The following is a 23,118-nucleotide window of genomic DNA, read 5'->3' on the forward strand; positions in this document are numbered from 1 at the left end:
AATACCATTTTGCACAAGGGTGCGGTCTGGTGAAAACTGATTTGCATTCATGTTTTTAATTAGTTTCACCACAATAGAATCAACGTGTTACACTAAATGGTAAACTATGGAAGAACAAAAAGGATTGTAAAGTTGAAAACAATGGGAAAGGAGGTTATTCCTTAAATAATGTTTTAATCATGTATGTATTGAATTTCTGTTTTTTTTATAAATCATTTTATTTTATATTTTATTTGACTGTTGTTTTGTTCATTTAATGAAATGAAAGCCTGTTATGTTATTCATTGCGATGAGCCAGCTGGAGCCAGCAGTCAAGGTGTAGCTTATAACCAAACTGCTAGTCTGGGCTCTGCGCAACGTTAAAAAAAAGTCCCAACCTACCAGCACCTGTAAAAGCTCATTAATTGAGATGTTAATCTTGCTTGGTTTATCTGTTTTACAAAACAGTTAAAAGTAAAGAGTAAAGAGTAAAAGTCAATTGTCATTTAGAGGAGGGGTTATGTCTGGACCATTTATTGGCGGGGGCCAGTAACTTCTGGGAGTCTCCTCTTGTTGCTTGCAACTGCGGCCATATTCCAAATACCCCGTCACAGCTGATTTAAAGTTTGATGTAGGGGGGGGAAAGAAATTTAAACTTCTATCTGGAGACAAAATTTTTGTTAGACGTGGGGGTTGAACCTTGCTGCTACAAAAAAACATCTTGAAACATCTTGTTACTGGTTACTGGTGCGGTATTTATAGGTTGGTCAGTTAGTTTTTTTAACCAACATCAGAGGCGTCAGAATCAACCATCGGTGTTGCTGGCAAGATAAAAGTGTGTGCTCTGTTACAGCCACAGTTTCTCTGCAAATGCTGAGTTATTGTTTTTTTAAACAGTCCATACGGGAGTCTCCAGCAGAGCTAATTTGGAGAAATTGTTTTTGGACTTCCATGATAGCAGCTAATACCCGTGTCTCCTCTCTTTACGGCCAAGGACATTGAGAATATTAGTGCTTCTGACAAGCAGCTAGAGGGAATGGATGAGTGTCCAGAGGGGAGGAGAGTTAAGTGTTCCAAAGCAAAAAAATCAAGAGACTGCAGGTAGTTTGAAGTATCTCCAGTGTTCAGTGCATTGTGGTCAAGTGTGTTGAATTGTCGAAAATAAAATATTCTGGATTTTTAATTCGGACTAGTGCAGTAAAAAGATCACTGCACAATGTAGCGAAACAACAAATCTCATTTAGCTTTAGTCTCACTCACACTCTATATTGGGTTAAACAGACACTGACAGAGATTAAATCATGCTTCATCAACTACTGTATGGGTGATGATGAATACACAGATACAATATGTCTTCCTGTAGAGACCCTGACCTATAGAAAATCCCTTTTGAGCTCTGCAAGAGTCTGGCTGGGATGGAAATTACATAATCAAAGGAGCTTTCCATCAATCAACCAGAAATTGGCACAAGCAACTTGAGAACGTGATCAGTGATCATCCTGATTTTTGAAGCAGTATAAGTGCAACCATCATTTGTCTGAAATGTGTAGATAATGAAGATGAATATATATAGCACAATAATATGTGACAGACATTATATAAAGCACAGGGTTTTCTGTGGATAACATGTTTTCGCTGGTGCCACTACAAAATCAGCGCTGAAGCATCTTCTTGAGCAGTGCTGCTGTCAGAGTTGTATCTTTGCCAACAAGCAGCGTGTTGCATTTGGCTTTCATTGTCTGCAAGAGAAAAAGCAGGGATCCCAGCCAAAATGCATTCACTTTTATTTCTCTATATTTAAAGAATATACTGTAATTAAATGTGATATTAATATGCATTTAAGTAGTATATCATATAGAAAACCTGAGAAAGTCCCCTACATTTCAGAGAGAAGTGTTTACATACAGAACATGATTGCCAGTTGCTCCACTATTATTTATGAAATATGATACATTGGTATGGATTAAACTACTCAACAGTAAAAACAAGTAATTAAAATTCTGCTTACATGTTGTGGCAATAACCAGTAACAATAATCCAATAATATCACTGTGTGGAGCAGTACTGCTGCATAATCACTATGATATCATATAATAATGACTTTTACCTTTATTACTAAAATACATTTCATGATAATACTAGAACATTTGAATGTAGGACTTCTACCTGTAATGTATTATTCTCATAGTGTTACTTTTTACATTTTCAGAAAGGATCTTGCTCAGATTCAAAATCCTCCTCTCAAGACCCAAAACAAAAATAACTGAATTTGAATTTGACTCAGTAAATCAGCAGTGTTTTTGCCTTGCTTATGAATTTTAATATAAACATACTGTATGTGGTAGTTTAGTAATGGTATTACACAACATTGTGATTTCCAGTTTTATTTGGTTTTGCATGCTGTATATGAACTTTTGTGACCTAGAACGAGTTGGTACGCCAACAACTCATCCCTGCACTAAATTAACATTTCTCACCCACTCTCTATCTTTATCTCTCTCACTTCCTCTTTGTTCCAACAGATGGCTAATAAATCTTTTACCCAAATCAATTATTAATTCTGGCCAAAGAGCAAACATTTAGCTAACCGACACATAAACCAATATGCATGCTGATACTCAAATGATAACTGATTTACATAAAGCCACGCCAGTGTCTCCAGTTGTTGATACAAGGGGCAGTAACATTTGATCTTGTGTAACGACTTCAATTTCTTGTGTGTGAATGTAGATGGGGTTCAGTGTGTGTTTCAGAGAGAAAGAGAGAGAGAGAGAGAGAGAGTAAAAGGGATGAGGGGGGAGTTAAAAATGAGAGAGCACACTGTGGGAGGCAGAGAGGCTTATATTAACTAAACCATCCAGAGCAGAACTGTAGGAGTTGCTCCACACAATTCCTTATTCTGTCAAGACAATCCGTGGTACACACACCACCCACTGTACTGTGGGCCACCAGAGCAGTTATATTAATTCATCGTCCTGCAGAATCACAGGTCTTCGTAAGGTGGGAATGTATGATATCATTGTTTTTGAACACCGACTGTTCCTGCTACCGAGAGGTCAGATTAACGCGTAGGTGCGAAACCTCGGAGGACATGTTGACCACTCACTGTGTGGCACGGTCATTTGCTTCTTGTGCCTCAACAAACTTTATCAATGCTCAAAACTGAAATTTTGTTTTTCTGCACATTTCAGGAAAAATCTACAGTCACAGTATTTAACGTTCACTTGAGCAATTCTGTCAAAATATTGTATCATGGACTAACATGCACAGTTGGTAAGTTATCGTACGACTGCAGATATTATCAGTCAGAAATGGTTGTGGCCCTGGGGCTAAAATGCTCTGAAATGAGCAACTGAGCCACTACTGGGAGTGTGTGGTAGCCTGTGACAAGCAGATTCTTCAGTACATTCTGGATGAGGAGAGCGATTTATAATTAAAATAACTGAATCCAGCTTGAAGCTTTAGACGACACCAACAACACAACGAACAGTAAAGGAATATTCGAACAAATCACTGTGCAACAAAAAATTGAAAACAGTATCGTAAAAGCTGGGTGGAAAGTTGACGCCTGAGGACAGAGAAGGATAAACGGCATCATCCATTACTGTAAAATCCTCTGCCAGTTTCCCGTAGTTTTACCAGTGTGCTTTATAAATGTATTCTTTCATAATATTGCACCAAAATGCCACTAAAAAGCAAAACATGGGGGCAAAAATACCCTCTGCATTAAAGTTTACCTTTACCTTTGCTTTAGTCTGTGTGCTTGAGTTGCCGCGTAGTGTTCTACTGTAGTAGTTAATATCCACATGCTTCTTTGTACACTGCCATAAAGGCTCAGTCCACACTCAACAACACAGACCTTTCTGTATGTATCCAGCTCAGCATCTCATGGCGTGTGTTAGTGCTCAGTGCTGCTGGATCTTCTCTGCCTGATGTAATCAACTGCAAGTTATCCCACTGGATCACACACACTGAAACATTAATTACTATATACTGTATTAAATATTGTTTTTGAGAAGTCAGCTTTCCAAGAACTAAGTACAATATAATTTAGCTTATACAGACGTCCTCCAACTGACCTTAAGACATAGAAATCACCAGAATGGACCAACTTCAATTGATAACATTGATAATGACTCCATTTCATTTGAATGTGCTCGTTCCAAGGCCCTAAAACTGTGCATGCTGGCTCACTGGGGCACTTAAGGGCCTGCATACCCACACAGATGTTTTCAGAAGTGCAAACACCTGTGTGGGTGGACCACAGGTGTGAAGGGGCTTCATTGGAAGAAAACCATCATTAATGTTTTAACACCGCTGATTTTCAAGCTGTGATGAATTAAAATGTCGGCTGTGACAACCGTTTATTGGGGTTTTCAGCCAACAGTGTGTGTGCTGTACATCCAGCTGATGCTTCTGGCCCCTTGTACTACATGTGATACGCTATAGTCCATATTGTGTACTGTATGTCATTTATTTACAAACACATTTTTCATAATTTTCACATTGTAAAGCAATTCAGGGAAAGAGTTACTTTCTCTTTAGAGGTTATTTGATTTGATCCATTTCATGCTTAAAAATGTCGGAGAAGCTGAAAAAAAAGTTATTTCACAAGATAAAAGTAAAGATTTGAGAACAATTAAAACATATGTCTTGCAGAAATATCCTTTTGTATTAGACAACATCTTGTGATACACCAAAATGATCCTGCAACCATCTGAGCTGAGAACCATTGGTGTAAATTACACATGTGGTGCAATTAATATCATTTCAATAGTCAGGTGCGCTCATATCGTATTAGTTAGCAGCTTGACACTGACATGGAGCATAAGTCACAACGTTATCACTATCACGGCATGACGGTTGTCATGACAGATTTGTCACGCAGTGGGAAGCTGTCAGTTCTGCAGGGTATGTCATTGTTACTTACTTATCATGGCTGACAACTCTGACCAGGGCATCAGCTCGGTTCACCACAGTGTGTTTCCCACACAACGCCTGCAGATACGTGCAGGGTGAACAAAGAGGTTTTTCTGTGTGACAGCTCCTAGTGACTAAAAGTGACTTTATTAACTTGTAGATACACCAGGCACCTGTCAGATGTGTCTTCTCTCTCTCTCTGGGATCAGTGAAGGAAGTGACCACCAGGGTTAAACCCCCAAAGACCCTCTCATCCCAATAAGGTGCCCACTGTAACAAAAATCCTTTGTTGACAATCTAGTTTAGTTGAAAGAGAGAAAAAACATAAAGAAACTGGGAGAGGGCTATTAAATCCATTTTATAGTGAATTTTAGGGTTGTTTCTAAAATGTATTTAAATGAAGACTCTATTAAAAGCAATCAAAGATACAGGTTTTATGTTTTAAAAAAAATAAAAAAAAATAAAAATAAAACACCAGCAGAAAGAACAGTCTGTAACAATTTGTTTGTGACCGCTGACGTTCTCTGTGATTAAAATGATTTACAATACCGCATGAGTGATTTCATTCAAATCATAAAATAGACACAAACTGTAAACAGAAACTACAGAGAGGAAATAAATAGTTTGCCAAATTTTTCATTTGCACCAAATCAGCCATGTGTTGTGCTTCCTTCAGCTTTTTTACATCTGCCAATTTCTGTGGCCAACCTTCACCTTCCTCATCTCTGTCATACGTGCCAATCTCCAGACGGCAATAGTGTGCAGCATAGCTGTCATGATGACGATTGCAAAGCACTGTGATGGAGGGAGGTGTGTATCACTGTGTGTTTTGGTAATATCTCCATATAAATTCATCAAATGTTTCTCATTTTTATCTGGACTGTGTAGGTGAACTAGTAATTTCTCTTCTTTGATAAAAAAATGTTCCCGTTCTCGACAATAAAAGCCTACGAGAGGCTTGTTTAACCAATAGGTCGATAAAAAATCTGCTAGGAGGTATCAAGTAAACACTTGAGATATACAAATACCAACTGAAAGAGGAGAGAGAGCAAAGAGGCTTTTTGTTTCATTAAAGCTTTATATTTTATGCCTTTTCAAATATACAACATAAGGTGGCTTACAGGCAGTTCAAGCACAAGAGACAAGTAGATGAAGAAAGGATCATATTTATTTTAACAGATGATATGAAAATGAAGCAGGACAGAAATACCTTGGACTCTACAGGGAGTTGCAGTTGTGGAGTGTCTGTCCCGAACAGCAGTTAGATAAATCCCCCCATGGAGTCCAGATACGGGTGGTGGTGGTGGCAGAGGACTCTGTGAAGATTGGCAATGATGGGGAGGTGGAGGGGCGCGCAGAGCAGCAGCATGAATGAACTGAAGGCAGAAAGAGTAAGATAAGAGAATCATATTTAAAAAGATAGTCGCATGATGATAGGCTAACAATGACGGCGTATCGCTGTGCTATTGGAAAGATGAGAATAGCTTATGAACACAGCCGATATCAATTGACAGCCCCAGATAATGACAGCAAAGAAAGAGCGAGCACGCGTGAGAAGAGTGAATGGCGGAATGAAAAGAACAATAATCTACAGGCCAATATTCAAAAGAATAGGCTTTTTGACCGTTTTAAGCTTCATTAAAGTTGACTGTCATATGAAGCACCATGGTCAGGTCTTAACAGCTGTGCAGATGAACTTGTGCTTCAATGCAGTTTTGGGAAAGTTTATGCATAATTTACACACAACATGTAAACATTTTGTCCAACTGAAACATTATACACATCAGTGTCCTCTTTAAGGCAAAAATAACCATATGTAACACAGAGAGATTTGACGTTTGATATTTTTCTCCTGGAGGTGCCCCCTATATAGAAAATGTCTTTGCATTTAGCCAATCAAAACAATGTATTTAAAATCTATATTTGTAGGCTTCAGCAGTGGCTGCCTCTGTTTTATTACTGTGACGGTGATACTGACCTCCAGACAGCAGCCCAAGACACAAAAGAGCCACAGACTGGAAACCAGCAGCAAACATTATCTTTTTGTAGCTTTAAGGGTTTTTTCTTGTCTGTGAGCATTAACATATACAGTATCTTGTATTGCACCTTGGCTGAATAAAACTAAAATTGAAACTAAAAAATCCCATTTACATGATTTCTGTCCTCAAAAAGGTTTTGTAAATTAGGTTAGACATTAAGAGCATCCCTCTCTTCAAAAACACTCAACAAACGGTCATCATTATGAAAACGGGGTCCAGGACATCCACTGAATAACAGTGGGCTAAATGAGGAAGCCATTTTTAGCCCCTCTATCCCCTAGTCTCCATAACAACTAAAGAGCAGCCAGGACTGACTAATGGTCTGAAGAAAGATTGAGAGATGGAGGAAGTGGGGGATGAAATGACAAAGGTGGCAGGAGGCACCAGAGGGAGTGATTGGAGTAAAAGGAGTAAAAGAAGGGAAGGAGAAAAGAAACAGTGGGAAGAGTGTTGGGACTCAGGTGAAAGGGAGAAAAAATCCACTGGGGAATAGAGGTGTGAAAGGATAATTCTATTTCCGTATTTGTGTGGATGATGGTGAGCTATTTTAGTCCTTCTCCCTCTTCTCTCACTCTCTCTCTTCCTTCTCTTAATTAAATCAGATGACGCTCTGTGTCTCCTAACACTATAGACGAGACTAATTTTCACCACTGTATCACAGGACTGTAATTGGGTCTCTGTTGCTGTGACAATTAAGTATGCTATCATCTTAGAGCAAATGACTGCACATAAAGCTGGTTCTTTAACATTACTGCACAGAAATGTGTTTACAGGGTCTATCAATTACCTTAAACATTTTTCTTTTATATGCTGTTGCTTCATATTTGTCTTCTCTTTATGATCAAAGTGAATTAATGAGTATAATTATTTAGCAATCATTGATTTTACACGGCCAGGAGAGCCGTTTGGACCTAAGATTGAGTTTTGGAGTTGGGAGAGGGTCTTAAAATAAAATGCTCTGCTCTATTCTCTCCTTGGTAAACACATTTTCTCAACTCCCCATTCGCTATTTTCCTTTTGTTTTTACCTCCCTTGTCCATCTATCTCTGTCTTTCACTCAGTAGGCATCCAGGTGAAAGGGGAATAAATGTGTTTTCAGGTCAGTGGAAAACGGAAAAACGAAAAAGAAGTCAGAAGTGCGAGTATAATTGGGAAGGAGGTTGAAAAGGAAGAGGTAGATGAGAGGAGAGAGGTTTATGGATGAAGAGCAAGATATGAAAGTATAGGGGGGAGAGAGAGAAAAGGGAAGCAGGAGGGCAGACTAATGAGGAAGTGTTGGTTGTGGGGGGGTCACCAGACACTGCTTTTCTTTTTCTCATCAGTCTGAGGGGTGAAGGCCACAGAGGTGTATTTAGAGAGGTAGAGGAGACAAAACAAGACAAACAAAGTAAAAGTGGAACTTTTTAAAGGACTCTGGCGTTGTGTAGCAGATAAGAGGTCGATGTGTGTCCACGTGAGCTTCATGTCTCTCCAGCCTTAGGGTGTCCTGCCTTCCCCTGATGGAGCCGCTTTCTTTGTTCTCCTCTTAAATAGCAGTTGTCACAGCCATCCTCCCACACACAGGGAAACAGCCAAAAGCCCCCAGAAGCATCCCTGTTGTTCTCTCTGTTTTCTCTGCCTGCTGGAGACCCTCACGTCCTTACACTCCGTATCTAAGCACTGCAGCCACCCTCAAACACTGTGTGTGATGGCCTTAATGTATTTATATGTCTGTGTGCGTGTGTGTGTGTGTGAATCCCCTTTTTGACACACAGCTTATAAAGCGTAAAATTGCAGCATTCATATGCACCTGCAAGACAGTGACAATTTTGCTCTGTGTCTTCGGTTTGCATGGGTTTGCATATGCATGTTTGTTTCTGTTTACCTCTCTAGGATCCTGGCTGCAGCAGGGACACATTTGAACATCTCAGTGGACCTGAGGACCCTCAGAGCGGTTCGAGTGCTCCGACCCCTCAAACTAGTTTCTGGCATCCCCAGTGAGTACCACATATGATTACATCAATATCTTTTTATTGCAACTGTGACTGTAGTTTTCTCTTTCAGTTATATGTTACACATTACAAAAAAAGAAAAGAAGACATGATTCTCTCACTCCCGTAGTGGTATCTTGCCATGAAGACATTGTCACTGAAATTTAAGGCTTCATCCTAATGAGTGTTTGTGGCCCTCACACTATATTTTAAAGGGACACTTCACCCATTTGCATTAAGCTTTGTATCGTTAGAAACCCAGTCATATTTTTGAATGGTCGTGCACCATTCCCTCATTTTCCCCTGATGAGACGGAGAAATAGAGGATTTCAGTGTTGCACTTCTGCTTCCAATGATGTAAGAAATCGCAATTTTGCATTCACTGGAAGCAGGAATCTGCCAATATCCCTTTGTAGAGGGGTGAGACTACAAACACTCTTTTCTCGGTCAAATAGGCACCAAATTCAAAATTTATGTTACATTTCGACTACATATATAACCCACTTTCAATAAAGATTAATGTTTCCACGGGTGAAATGCTTCTTTAAATGAATTTAAACAATCTAATTCTAGATCTCTTTCCAGAAACAGTGTCCCTGTTTCTTCACAGCACACATTCTCAACTTTTAGTAGAAAGCAGTTCCAAAGAAATAAAATCAAAACAGTTTGAATAGCTAGATACACTTTAGAGTTTAGAGACTTTTGTTTTTGTCTCTTTCTGCTGCGCCCCACCTTCTGTTGCTGCTCTATAGAAGAACAGTCCAACCCATTCTCCTCTATTGTTTCTCCCTATTTCTTTACCATGCTAACCACCTCCAACAGAAACAAACATACACATCGCTCACACACAACACCTCCAAAATTATTGGTCTCCCCATCCCAAAAATCACAAACCTCAACAGCAAAGCCATTACATGCAGAGCACACACCACAGCACATGACCCCAAGCACCCCCTCAACCCTTTCTTCATACTGCTTCCATCTAGTTGCACATACAGATCCCTGGCCAGGAAACGGGCCTACTATGGCAGGAGTTTTGTCCCCTTTGGCAACATTTTATGACGTGCATGTTTCCTAAGAAGCGCATTTTAACTTTGCTGGTCACTGTGTGCTTTACTTCCAGGTCTGCAGATAGTCCTGAAGTCTATCATGAAGGCCATGGTTCCTCTGCTGCAGATTGGCCTGCTGCTCTTTTTTGCAATCCTCATGTTCGCCATCATCGGCCTGGAGTTTTACAGCGGCAAACTGCACCGAACCTGCGAGCCACAGTCTGGAATACTCGGTACACATATATTCATTGTATTTGTCTCTGTAGCACACAGCTACATGATGTCTATTATTACATGTGGCGTATGCAGATGTGTACTTGTACAGGATGTGTACAATATGTTCACGCTAGAAGTAAAAACTTGAAACTGAGTGGACTTTTGGAGCGATCAAGTCTCTAATATTTGTAGATGTATCATTACAATTTAAAAAAAGCTTCCTGCCCGTTATGTTATACATAGAACGTAACCAAATGCACAGATATTTCCGTTCAATATTTCACACAGACAGGAAGTCTATATAAATATAGAAGTGTGTGTTGGTGTGTCCATTAGTTGTGAACTAAGTCAGTGTTCCAGTTTAAATACACATGCACACAGTACACATGTAATTTTTCATACTTCATTTGTGTTGGTATCCGATAGTGACATCCTATGATTACCGTTATTCAAATATTTTATTCATCTTAAGCCAAGATCTAATTTGAATCTCACTGAAAAAACAGGAAATTGTCTCAACACCTCTGCCACACACTGATGGCATGGATGGAACAAAAGAAAGCAATTTCTAGAAAGGGCCTGAAATGGTAGTGAATAATTCATAAATGTGAACAGATAAAAGACCCATTTTAGAACTATTTTTGACAGAAAACTGCATCACAGAGCATAAAGTCAGGACTCAGTTCATTCTTTTGCTGTTGTTCTTGTTCTTGTTGTGTGTGTGTGTGCGTGTCGCGTACGTAGTGCTTTATGAAGCCGCTCCGTTGTCATAATCACAAATGCATACACACATATACACAATGGCATGCCAGGCTGCACCTGGAGACTTGATCAAACCAAACTGGCGGTATTGTCCGGTATAATTAAAACCAACAATGCAGTGCGCCACAATGGGTCATTGTACATTCACAGCTGTCATTAACCTCCAAGCTGTTCCCATCACACTGAAATTGAATGGACAGTTAGACAGACTGAAGTGAGTATTTTCTGTCACGTTACTGTTCAGACAGGCACTATGCAGTATGGCATCATTGCTCACTGGGTACATAGATTGGTTTAATCTTGATGATTTGAAGCTTAAAGACCAGTAGACATGAAAATAAAACATTTATACTCTAAGTTGTTATATGCATGATAGCTTTTAAATTTCCATTCAATTTAATGAACAAGAAAAGTCTGTTTTCTGTTGTTGGAACTTCTGTCTAATAAGACACATATCCTATTTGCCTTTTGTCTCTCTATCTTTGCACCTTTCTGTTCAGAAAACGAGACAGTGGACTCCTCCGAGTTGGAGTTTCCGTGTGGCGAGCGCCAGTGTCCGGCCAAATACAACTGCAACGATACTTGGATTGGCCCTAATGACGGCATCACTCAGTTTGACAACATCCTGTTTGCTGTTCTCACTGTCTTCCAGTGCATCACTATGGAGGGATGGACCACTGTACTCTACAATGTAAGACAGCTAACACAAATACACACACACGTCAATCGTAATATTTTTCTGGATTGCTGCAAATGATAGAGGTGTAGCAGTGTTTTGTCACAATTTAGACTCCATTAACTCTAATGAACAGAAGCGGCTTTGGCTCCAGCACACTGATGGCTGCTGAGTGGAGGTCTGGAGGGTAAACTGAAGGTTTGTATGCTCAAGGACTCTTGGACTAAAAGTCCTTCCTTCGTCCACTAGGCATAATTTTATAACAAGTGTTTTGAAATACCTTAAAGTTATGCAAAAGAAAACAGCAAAACACTGTATCATGTTCCATCTCAGTGTGTTCAAATAACGAGTGTTGAGACCAGAAACAATGTCATTTTCTGCTGTAGAGTAACTGTCAGACGGGGATGAAATGCTGCACTGTGCTTCATGAGTGTCAGAGCGAAAGGAACAGGCAGGCAGACACACACAGACAGTATGTAGACAGAAAGGCAAGCAGTGGCAGGCAGTGGCACCATTTTCTAATTTGATATATCTGTTGCCTTCATGACCAACAAATCAAGTCAAATCATAATTTCACTCTGGGTGCAGCCGAATTACAAGATCCTGTTCAGATAGGAACACTGTACAAAATCCTGCCCATGTAAAAAAATATATATGTTTCTATGCAAGAAAAAATTACTCATATGGGCAAATTTGCAAAGTTGCAGTATGCATGGACACATTATTTATTTATTTTTTTGTCACTTTTTCATTTACTGTAACACTGAACAAAGTCCACAACAAAACAGTCTGTTTTCCCCAGTGTTGATCATTGGTCCCTGCTTTAGTCCTTAGACACTGAGTCAGTTTTTCCATGGAATATATTTCATGTTCAGCCACTGTTCTGAACTTGGAGTGTCACATTTCTACCAGCTTCTTGTTAATGGCCTTTTTACATGAAAGTATCAGGATTTTGTCATCGGGTATCAATCCAAGGTGCACAATCTGGGGGGCCCTGGGGATCTTGTAGCTGAAAATCTCCTCAAGAATCTCCATAACTCTGTGATACATTATTTAATTTAACATTTTAAATGCCTAGTGCAGTGCTGCTATTAGAAAAGCTCTCTCAATTTAGTTTGTGTTGTTTTAGAGTCTGAAAGAGACTGCGCCATTTTGTTAACTTTTATTCTTTTCTCTATCATTTATTTTTTGGCAAAATAAATGTAAACACTAGATTTGGTACTGTTATTGCCTCAGATATGAAGGAAATGTTTCCAAAAGCTTTTGCAGCCAGACATTTTTGAGTGTTTCAGGGTCAGTTTTTGGTCAATTTTCAAACACAGTATTTTCCAGATCCAAGGTGCTTTTGGTGAAATGTAATCAAGAGATGATCTAATAAGATGAAAAAAACTGTTGAAACTCTTCCTCAAGGCCAAAAACTGAAAATGAATTGATCAAAAAAAAAAAGTTTGGGGATAGTGAGGTTCACAAGGTAGCAGGTAACAAGAAAAAAGTTTTACAGATTTTTTTCACTCAGCTGTAAAATATTTCCATGACTTTGGCCAGTTTTAATCAGAAGAAAAGAAGGAAACATAGATAATAGATGCAGATAAATACTGTATGCTTTTATGCATTTATTAACATTTCTTTCTTTTGCCTCAGATTGTCACAGTAAAGCACAAACTGCTGTGCTAGGGTGTAATTTGTGGTCAGATGCCTGCTCTTTCAGTTTTTATTGAGATAGATGAAGGCAGATGATTTGCCAGAGTGATTGTATTACGTTGTCTAAAGTGATGCTGGATGAGCTTTGCTGATGAAGAAAGAGGGAGGGAGGAAACTGAGGGATGACATGCTGCTGAAAAAAAGGACTGCTGACCATACGGTACAGACTGATACTGATTACCGTAGTCAGTTTAATCAACATTGAATACACAGAGGTCCACGCCCATATGAACAGTCACTGTACCGAAGAATCACACTAGGCGCGAATATGTGTACACATAAATACACATTGAAATGCTCATCATGAAACTTTCTCAGGTCCAGGTGCTGTAAAATAAAGTGCAATACTTTGTTTCTATATTGGCTTCATACAGTATACAGAATACCTTCACTCTCCTCCGCATTCTTTGTGTGAGGCCAGAGCAGATCAATACACATGATGTCTCTGTTCGGTGCCCCGCCTGGACTCCGACTGGAACCTTCAGCAGCCACCCAAACACCTACACTTGTGTATTTTTGTCTCATATCCCAATGGCAGCATGAGTCTCCTCCAGCCTGACTTCATTTTACTAAATTTAGAATTTATTTTGATGTTTCAGACCAACGATGCCTTGGGCCCCAACTGGAACTGGCTCTACTTCATCCCTCTCATCATCATCGGCTCTTTCTTCGTCCTGAACCTGGTGCTGGGAGTCCTCTCTGGGTAGGCTCACATTTTAGTCCAAGTACATTTTAAACTCATCAAGGTTTCAGCCTTTTGTGATGGATTTTCTATTATCATCAAGTATAATATTTTAATTATCACTGGCTTTTTATGGAGCTTGCCGTGTTGACTTCATTGTCCTTTATCAGCTAGTCATGACATAATGCAAATTTCTGTGAGCTGTCTGTGTGTCATACATAAGGGGCTGCATATTTGCTGCCTTCTTCTTGCTAAATTTGCACGACACAAATGATGTTACATATCCTTGCATGGTGGTCAGTGGTTTAATGGAGCATTCAGGTGTTCCTTTTCAAAGCCCAGGCATAAAATCCACTGTTCTTATCAGCAGCACATCACACAACTCTTCTCCAGTGCACCATGCTTTATTCACTGACTTGTCTTTATATAAAGAATTGGGAAACAACTTCAGACGCCACCCTGATCAAGTCAAGATGGCTGAAAACGTTTTGGTAAATAAAGCACGGGAGAAGAGTTGTGCGGTGTGTTTATAAGTTTGATAGGATTGCATTGAAGCTCACACTGGTCTGCGCCTTGCTGTGTGGGGATCAGAAATTGTCTTATTAGCAGCCTGCACATGTAGTTTATCACTACCTGGGGTGGATTTCAAACTGGGATCCAGGAACCAACAGGGGTTCTTCAGTGGCTTGTAGGGGGCGCCAGCAAGAAAATGAAGAGAATATTTTAACTTTTATCCCATTTTTTGAAAGTTGGAACAGCAAGGTAATAAATAGGGATGGCCATATATCCTACACAGGAAAATGGGATTCACTTAACTAACTAATGACCATTCAAAATGCAGCATTAGTTTTGGTCTGTCAAGATAGACTGAATCTTTTGTAAAGTAGGGCACAGGGTCAGCCTAGTTTTTCTCCAAGGCTACATGTACAGTATAGGCCACATCCTTCAAAGTAGACGGCCCCCGAAATGGGCTACAAGCATACACTCAGCTGGTTTTGTTGTCCTGTTGAATTAGGATCTGGCAGGCTTGGCTGGAGGACAGGCGACACAGTGTAACTTGCTTTTTTCTGACTGGTTGAGTGGCTGGCAAACTAGCTACTGTCAAACCAAACCGTGCTGTTTCAGTACATGGTGTCAAAGTCTATACAAGTTAATTAGTTTTACAGAAAGGTTAATGAGGGATCCATTGTCATAATCTCCACAGTGAGAGAGAAGACACCTCCTTTTTCCTTGCTGTCTCTCTCTCTCTCCTCTCCTCTCCTCTCCTCTTGTGGTTGAATCAACAACGAGAAGAGCTTTGTTCAAGACAGCAATAGCTTTTCCCCCGGTGATTGTCTCCAAGAGGAATTATTTATCCGTGTGACTATAAATCCCTGTACCCTCAAAGAGTAAATAAATGATTCTGTGGTTTGGTTCTGCAGGGAATTTGCCAAGGAGAGGGAGAGGGTGGAAAACCGCAGGGCCTTCATGAAACTGAGACGCCAACAGCAGATTGAGAGAGAGCTCAACGGCTACCGGGCCTGGATCGACAGAGCAGGTGGCTTTAGTCTCAGTCACAGCTCAGTGAGACCAAGGATTTGGCTCTTGATGAGAAAAGGAAAATCGATATTTCACTTTAAGCTTTAAGACTAATCCTGTAAATTGTGGAACGTAGAACTATCTGATGTTTTCTTTTAGCCGTTTGTTCCACCACAATTGAGATATAAATATAGTTACAAAAGATGCCAGTATATCTCTTTCCATCTGAGCCATCTGCTGCTCTTTTCTGATTGTGTTTTTTTGCTTTGCAGAGGAAGTGATGCTTGCAGAGGAGAATAAGAATGCAGGACCTTCTGCCCTCGATGGTAAGTCAGCAGAGATCTTTGTCTTTTCCTGGTTTCACTGTGCACATTGTGTTTCTGCTATCCTCACATTGCTTTACATTCTGTCTCTCTTCAACTGTTTAATGCTGGTATGTACACTTGATGCAGATGCGCTTTATAAAGGCTATCCAGGCATATGTTATTAAAGTCTCTATTGTATTTTTGTTTGTCATTTTAGGGTGACATACTAGTTTTAAGATATGCATATAGGAGCCTTTCCAATTAAGTTGGACCTCTTTGGTCCAGACTGAAATATCTTAACAACTATAGCTGGATTGGCCACCAGCAAGTCAAAATTCACTTATCCAGTGAAATACCTCAATATCTACATGATGATTTGGCACAAAAGGTGGTACAGAGATTCTTGGTTCCCAGACAATGAATCCTAATAACTTGGGTGATCTTGATTTTTGTTGTGTGCCACCACGACGTTCACATTTGTGGTTTTGAGTAAAAAGTATTGGATGCTCTGAAATTAGGTACAGATATTAATGTCGCCAGCAGGATCAATCCTAATAACTCTGGCGATCCCCTGACCTTTTATCTAACACCACCATCAGATCCAAATTTTTATTTGTGCAATACTTCAGTCTATGACCAAACTAATTCAGCAAATGTTAGAATGCAAACATGCTAAACTAAGACGGTGTACATGGTAAACATCAGTATGTTAGCCATCATCAGGTTAATATTATAGTTTGTTCATCACCAAATATCTGCAATACTATCCTCAGCTGTCAGTTGATAAGTGCAGATTAGCAGACTCTAAAATGCTAAACTAAGATGATTAACATTGTAAACATTATCCCTGCATGTAGGTTTCAGTCATAGTGAAATGTGCCAAAAGGTAGGGGGGCATTCCTATGGAAGTAAACTATTAAAGGTAAATGATGTGATCTCAGTTGGCCCCACAGTGGCTATCAGGCTGACAGTACCATCATGAATCTTAGCATTGTCATTGTGAGCTTCTTAGCATTGAGCTCAAGCACTGTTGTGCCTAGAGCCTCAAAGATCTGCTCACGTGGCTCTTAGTCTTGTTAAAATTTCACTGCTGTGTTGTAAAAAAAAAAAAAAAGAAAGTTGCCCTCAATTGCAACAAGAAAACCAGTACACTGTGTCAAGATGTATCGTACTGCTGAGGTTTGGTTGCTGCTGTGGTGCGCAGATCACTTACAGCATTACTTTGCTCTCAGTGCCACATAGAGAGAATTAGCATTGATAGTGTTAAACCTGCCACTAGACACTGTGCCCCACAGAAAAGCTAAGTGCCTGCTCTGACCCTCTCAACCCTACATTGACCTTTCCTCCTCGCTAAACCAGCAGAGCTTTTATTAAATGTTGATTGATTGGCAGCTCTCAGGAGTCTCCCAGAGTGGAGTACAGGTGGTGCCTATGGTGAGAACCGTCCTCTGTTCTGCTCTCTCCCTCAACAATTTCACCACTCCATTTTCCACACACACACACACAAACAGACACTCAAAGGCACGCATACTAACACTTTAACAAAGAAAAAGGAAAGCAAATCTTTGCTCAAATATGATTCTTGTTCAGTATGTTGCTGTCAGTACAAAGCGACTCTGACGAGGTAAAAATAAATTGAATGATGCACATCTGTAGTAAAAACAGATAGTGGCTCCAGCTGTTGTGATGCAAATAAATGCAGAAGCTCTGATAGCTTTGATTAAAAAGAAAGGCGGCGCACTGCCGTTGCCTCAGCAACCACTGGTCTGAAAAGGCTGCAGCATGTGCTTGTATATGTGTGTATGTGTGTGTTGACAGGACTCAGTGTTCCTGCCTTAAGCAAACAATCTTGTGCGTGTGTGAAATGGCAGCAATATTTCTGTGTATATGTGTGTTTCTGTGTGTGTTTGATCAGTTGCTTATAAAAAAAAAAGTCCCGAAGCAAATATTGACTGCAAGTAGATCCAGAAATCACAAAGGTAGTGGGAAGGTGGATAGGATAGGATGAAAGGTAATCATAAACATGCCAGTCAATGAAAAGGTCAAAACATACTCATCACACTCACTCAAGCATGTGTGCACTGCACGGCGTGTCCCCCTGATTCTGTATGGCAGCACTTGAACACAGCTCAAATAAGAAAAATGCATGGACCGTCAAGCCGCCTCGGAGCATGGTTTGCCGTGACGGAGCTCATAAAACAGTAACAGAAGGTTTCCATTCAGTTGTTTGGATCATTACATTCATTAACATTAAATATCATTTTTATCTCATTCAACTGCAGTGTTAATGAGCTCAACTTTCCCTCTCAGCTAAAACTTCACACACATTAGCTTTTCGTGCAGATGAGCCTCACTTTCTTCTTATCATTTGCTTCATCATTATCTTTTCATTGCATTAAACGTTTACGCACTTGCATACTCTCTGAGTCTACCTTGGAGTGTCTGAAAAATGTAAGGGTTTTCATACACAAGGCTAGTTTTGGGCCATGTTAGCCAGCAATAAAGTCAAAAATATGTTTAGTGATTCAGCATAATGTCATCAAAGCAAAAAGAGTTTTGTGGTCACATTGCCCAAAAGTCAGCTTTGTGTCAATATCCTCACAGTTTGTTCCCTCTAATGTCACAAAATGTGTTGGCTGTACAGTTTGAACAGCTTGTTCTGGGACTTCTTAAGTACAACCTGCTCTGTCCGCAGTGTTAAAGAGAGCCACCACCATCAAGAGGAGAGGGATGGATGGGGTGCATCGAGGGCATCCAGGGGAGGAACAATATGGTGACATCTCCTCTGTGGGTAAGTGCGAGTGTGGACAGGCTCATAAATATGTGCACATAAAGTGTAAGGCATACTCCAGGAGGACACACTGTGCTCTGCTGCAGCCTTTAGAAATGCATACTTGATAATGTTGTAAACATCACACTGTTGGGAGTTCAAAATTGAGAATGGGACATGCTCTACAAGCACTGTTAGTTAGACCTCAGTTTCTACTTTTCTCTCTCTATCCACAAGGCATACCCATGGCCAGAGCAAGTATCAGGAGTGCCAAGCGAGGTCCAACAGCGTATTTTCGCCGCAAGGAGCGTCTCCTGCGCATCTCCATCCGCCGTGTGGTGAAGACGCACACTTTCTACTGGACAGTGCTGGGCCTGGTGGCTCTCAACACGCTGTGTGTGGCCATTGTTCACCACAACCAGCCCCTCTGGTTGTCCAACTTCCTGTGTGAGTTACACTTTCAGTGACACCTTGTAATAGGAGTTGCTCCGGAAGTTGTTCCTTTATCGTATAATTGCAATGGTCTATGTACGTTTCAAGATTGAAATGCCTGTTTTTATTGTTCCAGACTATGCAGAGTTCCTGTTCCTCGCTCTGTTTCTGACTGAGATGTTTCTGAAGATGTACAGCTTGGGACCACGTCTCTACTTCCACTCCTCCTTCAACTGCTTCGACTGCAGTGTCAGTGCTCCGTCTCCTTCTCTAGTCTCCTTCTCTACATATTTGTTTTTCCCAAAATCCAACTGCTTGTGCTCTTAAAATATGCAGCATCAGCCCTCTCCTCCTCTATCTCTCATCTGTCTGTGTTGCATCATCTTTGCCTCTCTCTCACTTTCTTCTTTATGTCACTCTGATGTTAGTATACACACATTTGTTCCTGTGTATTTGTATTAAAGACGTCATTTCTTTTTTTTTCTCTTTAATATATGTCTCTGTAGGTAATCGTTGGCAGCATCTTTGAAGTCCTGTGGGGTTTCTTCAGGCCTGGCACCTCCTTTGGCATCAGTGTCCTGCGTGCTCTTCGTCTGCTGAGGATCTTCAAGATCACCAAGTTAGTGGCGCAGGCTTCCCCACTCTTTGCCATCTGTTAAGATGTTTCATATTATTTACAAAGAACATTTTACTGCTGACTGAAAGCTAGCACTAGTGTTACGTTTGTCATGTTGCTGTGGTATGCACTTTTCTATATTTAACATTCATATAGGATTCTGTGTTGCATTTGGGATTCTTATTTTAGGATTAGTAAACAACTAACAAGACAATATAAACAAACAAACACAAATAAGATTGAGAGGAAACTATATTATATGTTTAAATATATGGCCATGATTATTGTCTGTGTTTTAAAAGACTACTTCACTATTTTAGCATTGCACTCCTATAACTTTGTCAGACTCAAGAAGAGCTCAACATTGATTCAGCAGAACCAGACATAAGGTATTTTTATTCCATGAATCCTACTTATTTATGAAAATGGAGCCTTCATTACCCACAGTGGGAAAAAAAACATGAATGTGGGCAGTACGGTTGGAGACTCAATTGTATCCTGCTAGTAGCCTCAGGATGCTAGCCTCAAGCAGAGATGAGGAGCAGGCCACAGCAGCCCTCTTCTTTCTAACTTCGCACCTCACTTGATGATTTTTTCACAAATGCAGTAGTACACACGTTCCCTTTCGAGTCTTCAAAGTAAAGTATCACATTCCTCATGTTTTATGTGATATTTTTGTGACTGTTAGGTATTGGGCGTCTCTGAGAAACCTCGTCGTCTCTCTGATGAACTCCATGAAGTCCATCATCTCCCTCATCTTCCTCCTCTTCCTCTTCATCGTTGTCTTTGCGCTCCTTGGCATGCAGCTCTTCGGTGGCAGGTAACATTTGATTGTCACCTACAGTCTTCTGAATCAAATTACTAATGCTTATAGTTCTGTGCATCAATCCATATAGGTCCATTAAGAAACTGAGTAAAGGCGCGGGACCACCCAGGCAGAGAGACAAATCCAATCAATCTGGCAGCAATTTTAAACAGTCTTTCTTTCCCTCTCGGCTCGGCGCACATTTGCTGTGATTCCAGTAAAGATACATTCACAAACATAAAAACAAGGCCAAAGTAGACTTCATGGTTCAGTAGATTCCTCTTTATTGAATATACACAGTTGAGGGGAGAATAGATTGTCCTTTCGCATGTTCACTGTTGTTTTCATTATATTATAGAGAGAGACTGTGAGCTCGATCGAGATTTAAGACTGCCTTTGTCACACACACATCTAGTGTTGCTTGGTTTTCCCCCAGAGTCGAAGGCTGTTTCCCTGAAGCTGTCACTTCAATAAAGGCTGGCTGAGGTACACAACCACTGCCTTGTGTATGAACTGGCCTCTAGAATACAGAGCACATGGAGAGGAGGAGAATTGATTTCTTTCTGACCGAAAAAATAAAAACTAGACCCACTCTGCTTTTTTTTCAAGGACCGTATGTGTCACTTCTTTCTCACAGGTTCATCTTTGAAGACTATACTCCGACAAACTTTGACACCTTTCCTGCAGCCATCATGACCGTCTTTCAGGTCTGAAAATAAACCTGACAATGTATTGCTCCCTACTTCTAAAGTGTTTTACAGCAACATGCAGGAAATGTAATTTTGAGGGTAGCAACATTTTAGCAAATGTGAAGTGAACAGTCATGTTTTGTGGATGACATTGTTTGTGTGTTGTTGTGGGTGTGTTTTCTCAGATCCTGACTGGAGAGGACTGGAACGAGGTGATGTACAACGGTATTCGCTCTCAAGGAGGAGTGAAGTCTGGCATGTGGTCCTCTATCTACTTCATAGTGCTCACATTGTTTGGAAACTGTATCCTTCATATAATGTATTGTAACAGAGCTGCTAAGCTTAGCTAATAAACAAGGTTGGGAGGATTACTGTAAAAATATAATCCAATAAAATTAGTAAATACCAAGTATCACAATATTAAAGTAACGCAACCTGATTACTTTCCGTTACTTTTGGATTACCTCAACACCAAATTTGTAAATAAAAACAAGAGATAGGAAATGTCAATAAGAAGTTTCGTAGTGTATTCAGTAAGACAACAGAACAATGTAACCTTTGAAAAGAAAATGAAAAAATGTGTCCTCCAAAACAAACAGCTCCTGTCTGTCTCTTAACGAGGAGTCAGGGTTGTGCAGTAGTAGTCAGGGTTGCTTGGTTGCACTTTGACCACGTCCTTAACTCAGCTGTGACCAGACACTCTGCTGAATGTCTTCTTGGCCATCGCTGTGGACAACCTTGCCAATGCACAAGAACTTACCAAGGTAATAAAAAAGTGAATAACAAAAGAGAGACAACTGAAGGAATAAGCCTGGTCTGTTTTTATTATTGTTACATAGTTTAAATAATCTGTCCACTCTGCTATGTCCAGTTCTGCTCTTCTGTCGTCATCACTTTGATTCTGTTAGTCTGAATTATTTAAACTCACGGACGCCACCGTTGTTTGCTCTTTTTCCTCTTTTGATCAGGATGAAGAGGAAGCAGAGGCAGCATTCAACCAAAAGCACGCTCTGCAGAAGGCGAAGGAGGTCGGACCGTTGTCCTCCTTCATGTCTTCAGAGTAAGTGCTGTTTGCAACCGCTCCCCCTGCCTGACCTCCTCCTCTCCTCCCCCTGTCTCTCTCTTCCTCTCCCTCCCTCTCTCCCTCGTTCCTTCCTCCAGGGAGTGTCTATATAGGACTAACCCACAGTGCCAACACTTAGCAGCACGAGTTGCTAAGTCATGTGGTGCAATAGATTTGGCTTACCAACGAAACTACGGCATGCAAAACAGTTATAGATGGTGGCCAACGGTCATCAATACAGAGCTTCAAGTTGTGCACTTAAATGTCACTTAGGGCCTGTTGAAAAAAATCAGTATTTGGTGCTGTCCCTACTATCTAGCCTCTGCCTGCTCCCAACACTGTAATTTGCTGCCAAATTGAAGTCTAATGTATGTCTCCATGGTTACTGGTTCCACTCCGGGGTGGGAGGTGCTTATATTGTTGTCATGGAGACAGGGTTACTTAGTGTCCGAATTAACATGGAGTGTCCGTTACAGTAATATACTTCTGTATTAACCAAAGTGGAAATTGTTCGGAGGAAAGAGCGGAAGGGTCAAGTGTGTGCAGGCTTTGATCTGTTGATCTTACTTGTGGAAAATTTGATTCATAAAGTAACGCGACCTTGTTTTCTCAATGCTCAGGTTTCCACCTTGCAGAATAGATTGTCTTTTTTCTCAGGGATTGATTGCACAGTGTCTTGTCGTAGGTGGTGGAAGTGCATGTGCATGCACAAGAGTGGGGGACTCTGGCTCTGTGTGCACGCTGTGTATTGAGAAACAAGCAGTTTGTTGCATGGGCATGTGGAAGATTTTACAAGATAACATTTTATTAACATGACAATATGTACCTTCTTCTTTCTTGCTTCCTGTCCTCCTTTCTATCTTTCTTTCTGTCTCGAGGCCTTGCCATTTTCCTAAAACGTACTCAATGCATATGAAATTGGAGCA

The 23,118-nt window shown here is 40.4% G+C and overlaps 1 protein-coding gene across 1 annotated transcript in view; it reads left to right on the forward strand.

Annotated features, from left to right (window-relative positions):
• LOC118322342 (voltage-dependent R-type calcium channel subunit alpha-1E) overlaps positions 1 to 23,118 on the forward strand; it is an 88,363-nt gene that overhangs the window by 41,509 nt on the left and 23,736 nt on the right. Inside the window, 16 exon segments of the mRNA XM_035654000.1 lie at positions 8,811 to 8,914; positions 10,032 to 10,190; positions 11,436 to 11,626; positions 13,912 to 14,015; positions 15,416 to 15,531; positions 15,785 to 15,838; positions 17,210 to 17,251; positions 18,513 to 18,608; positions 18,825 to 19,034; positions 19,156 to 19,268; positions 19,526 to 19,638; positions 20,324 to 20,455; positions 21,078 to 21,147; positions 21,315 to 21,432; positions 21,826 to 21,893; positions 22,098 to 22,189. Of these exon segments, the coding sequence (XP_035509893.1) occupies positions 8,811 to 8,914; positions 10,032 to 10,190; positions 11,436 to 11,626; positions 13,912 to 14,015; positions 15,416 to 15,531; positions 15,785 to 15,838; positions 17,210 to 17,251; positions 18,513 to 18,608; positions 18,825 to 19,034; positions 19,156 to 19,268; positions 19,526 to 19,638; positions 20,324 to 20,455; positions 21,078 to 21,147; positions 21,315 to 21,432; positions 21,826 to 21,893; positions 22,098 to 22,189 (1,782 nt within the window).

The sequence above is a fragment of the Morone saxatilis genome, unplaced genomic scaffold (assembly GCF_004916995.1).
Source record: "Morone saxatilis isolate NCDOM2014 unplaced genomic scaffold, NCSU_SB_2.0 Contig12, whole genome shotgun sequence".
In the NCBI taxonomy this organism is placed as follows: Eukaryota; Metazoa; Chordata; class Actinopteri; family Moronidae; genus Morone; species Morone saxatilis.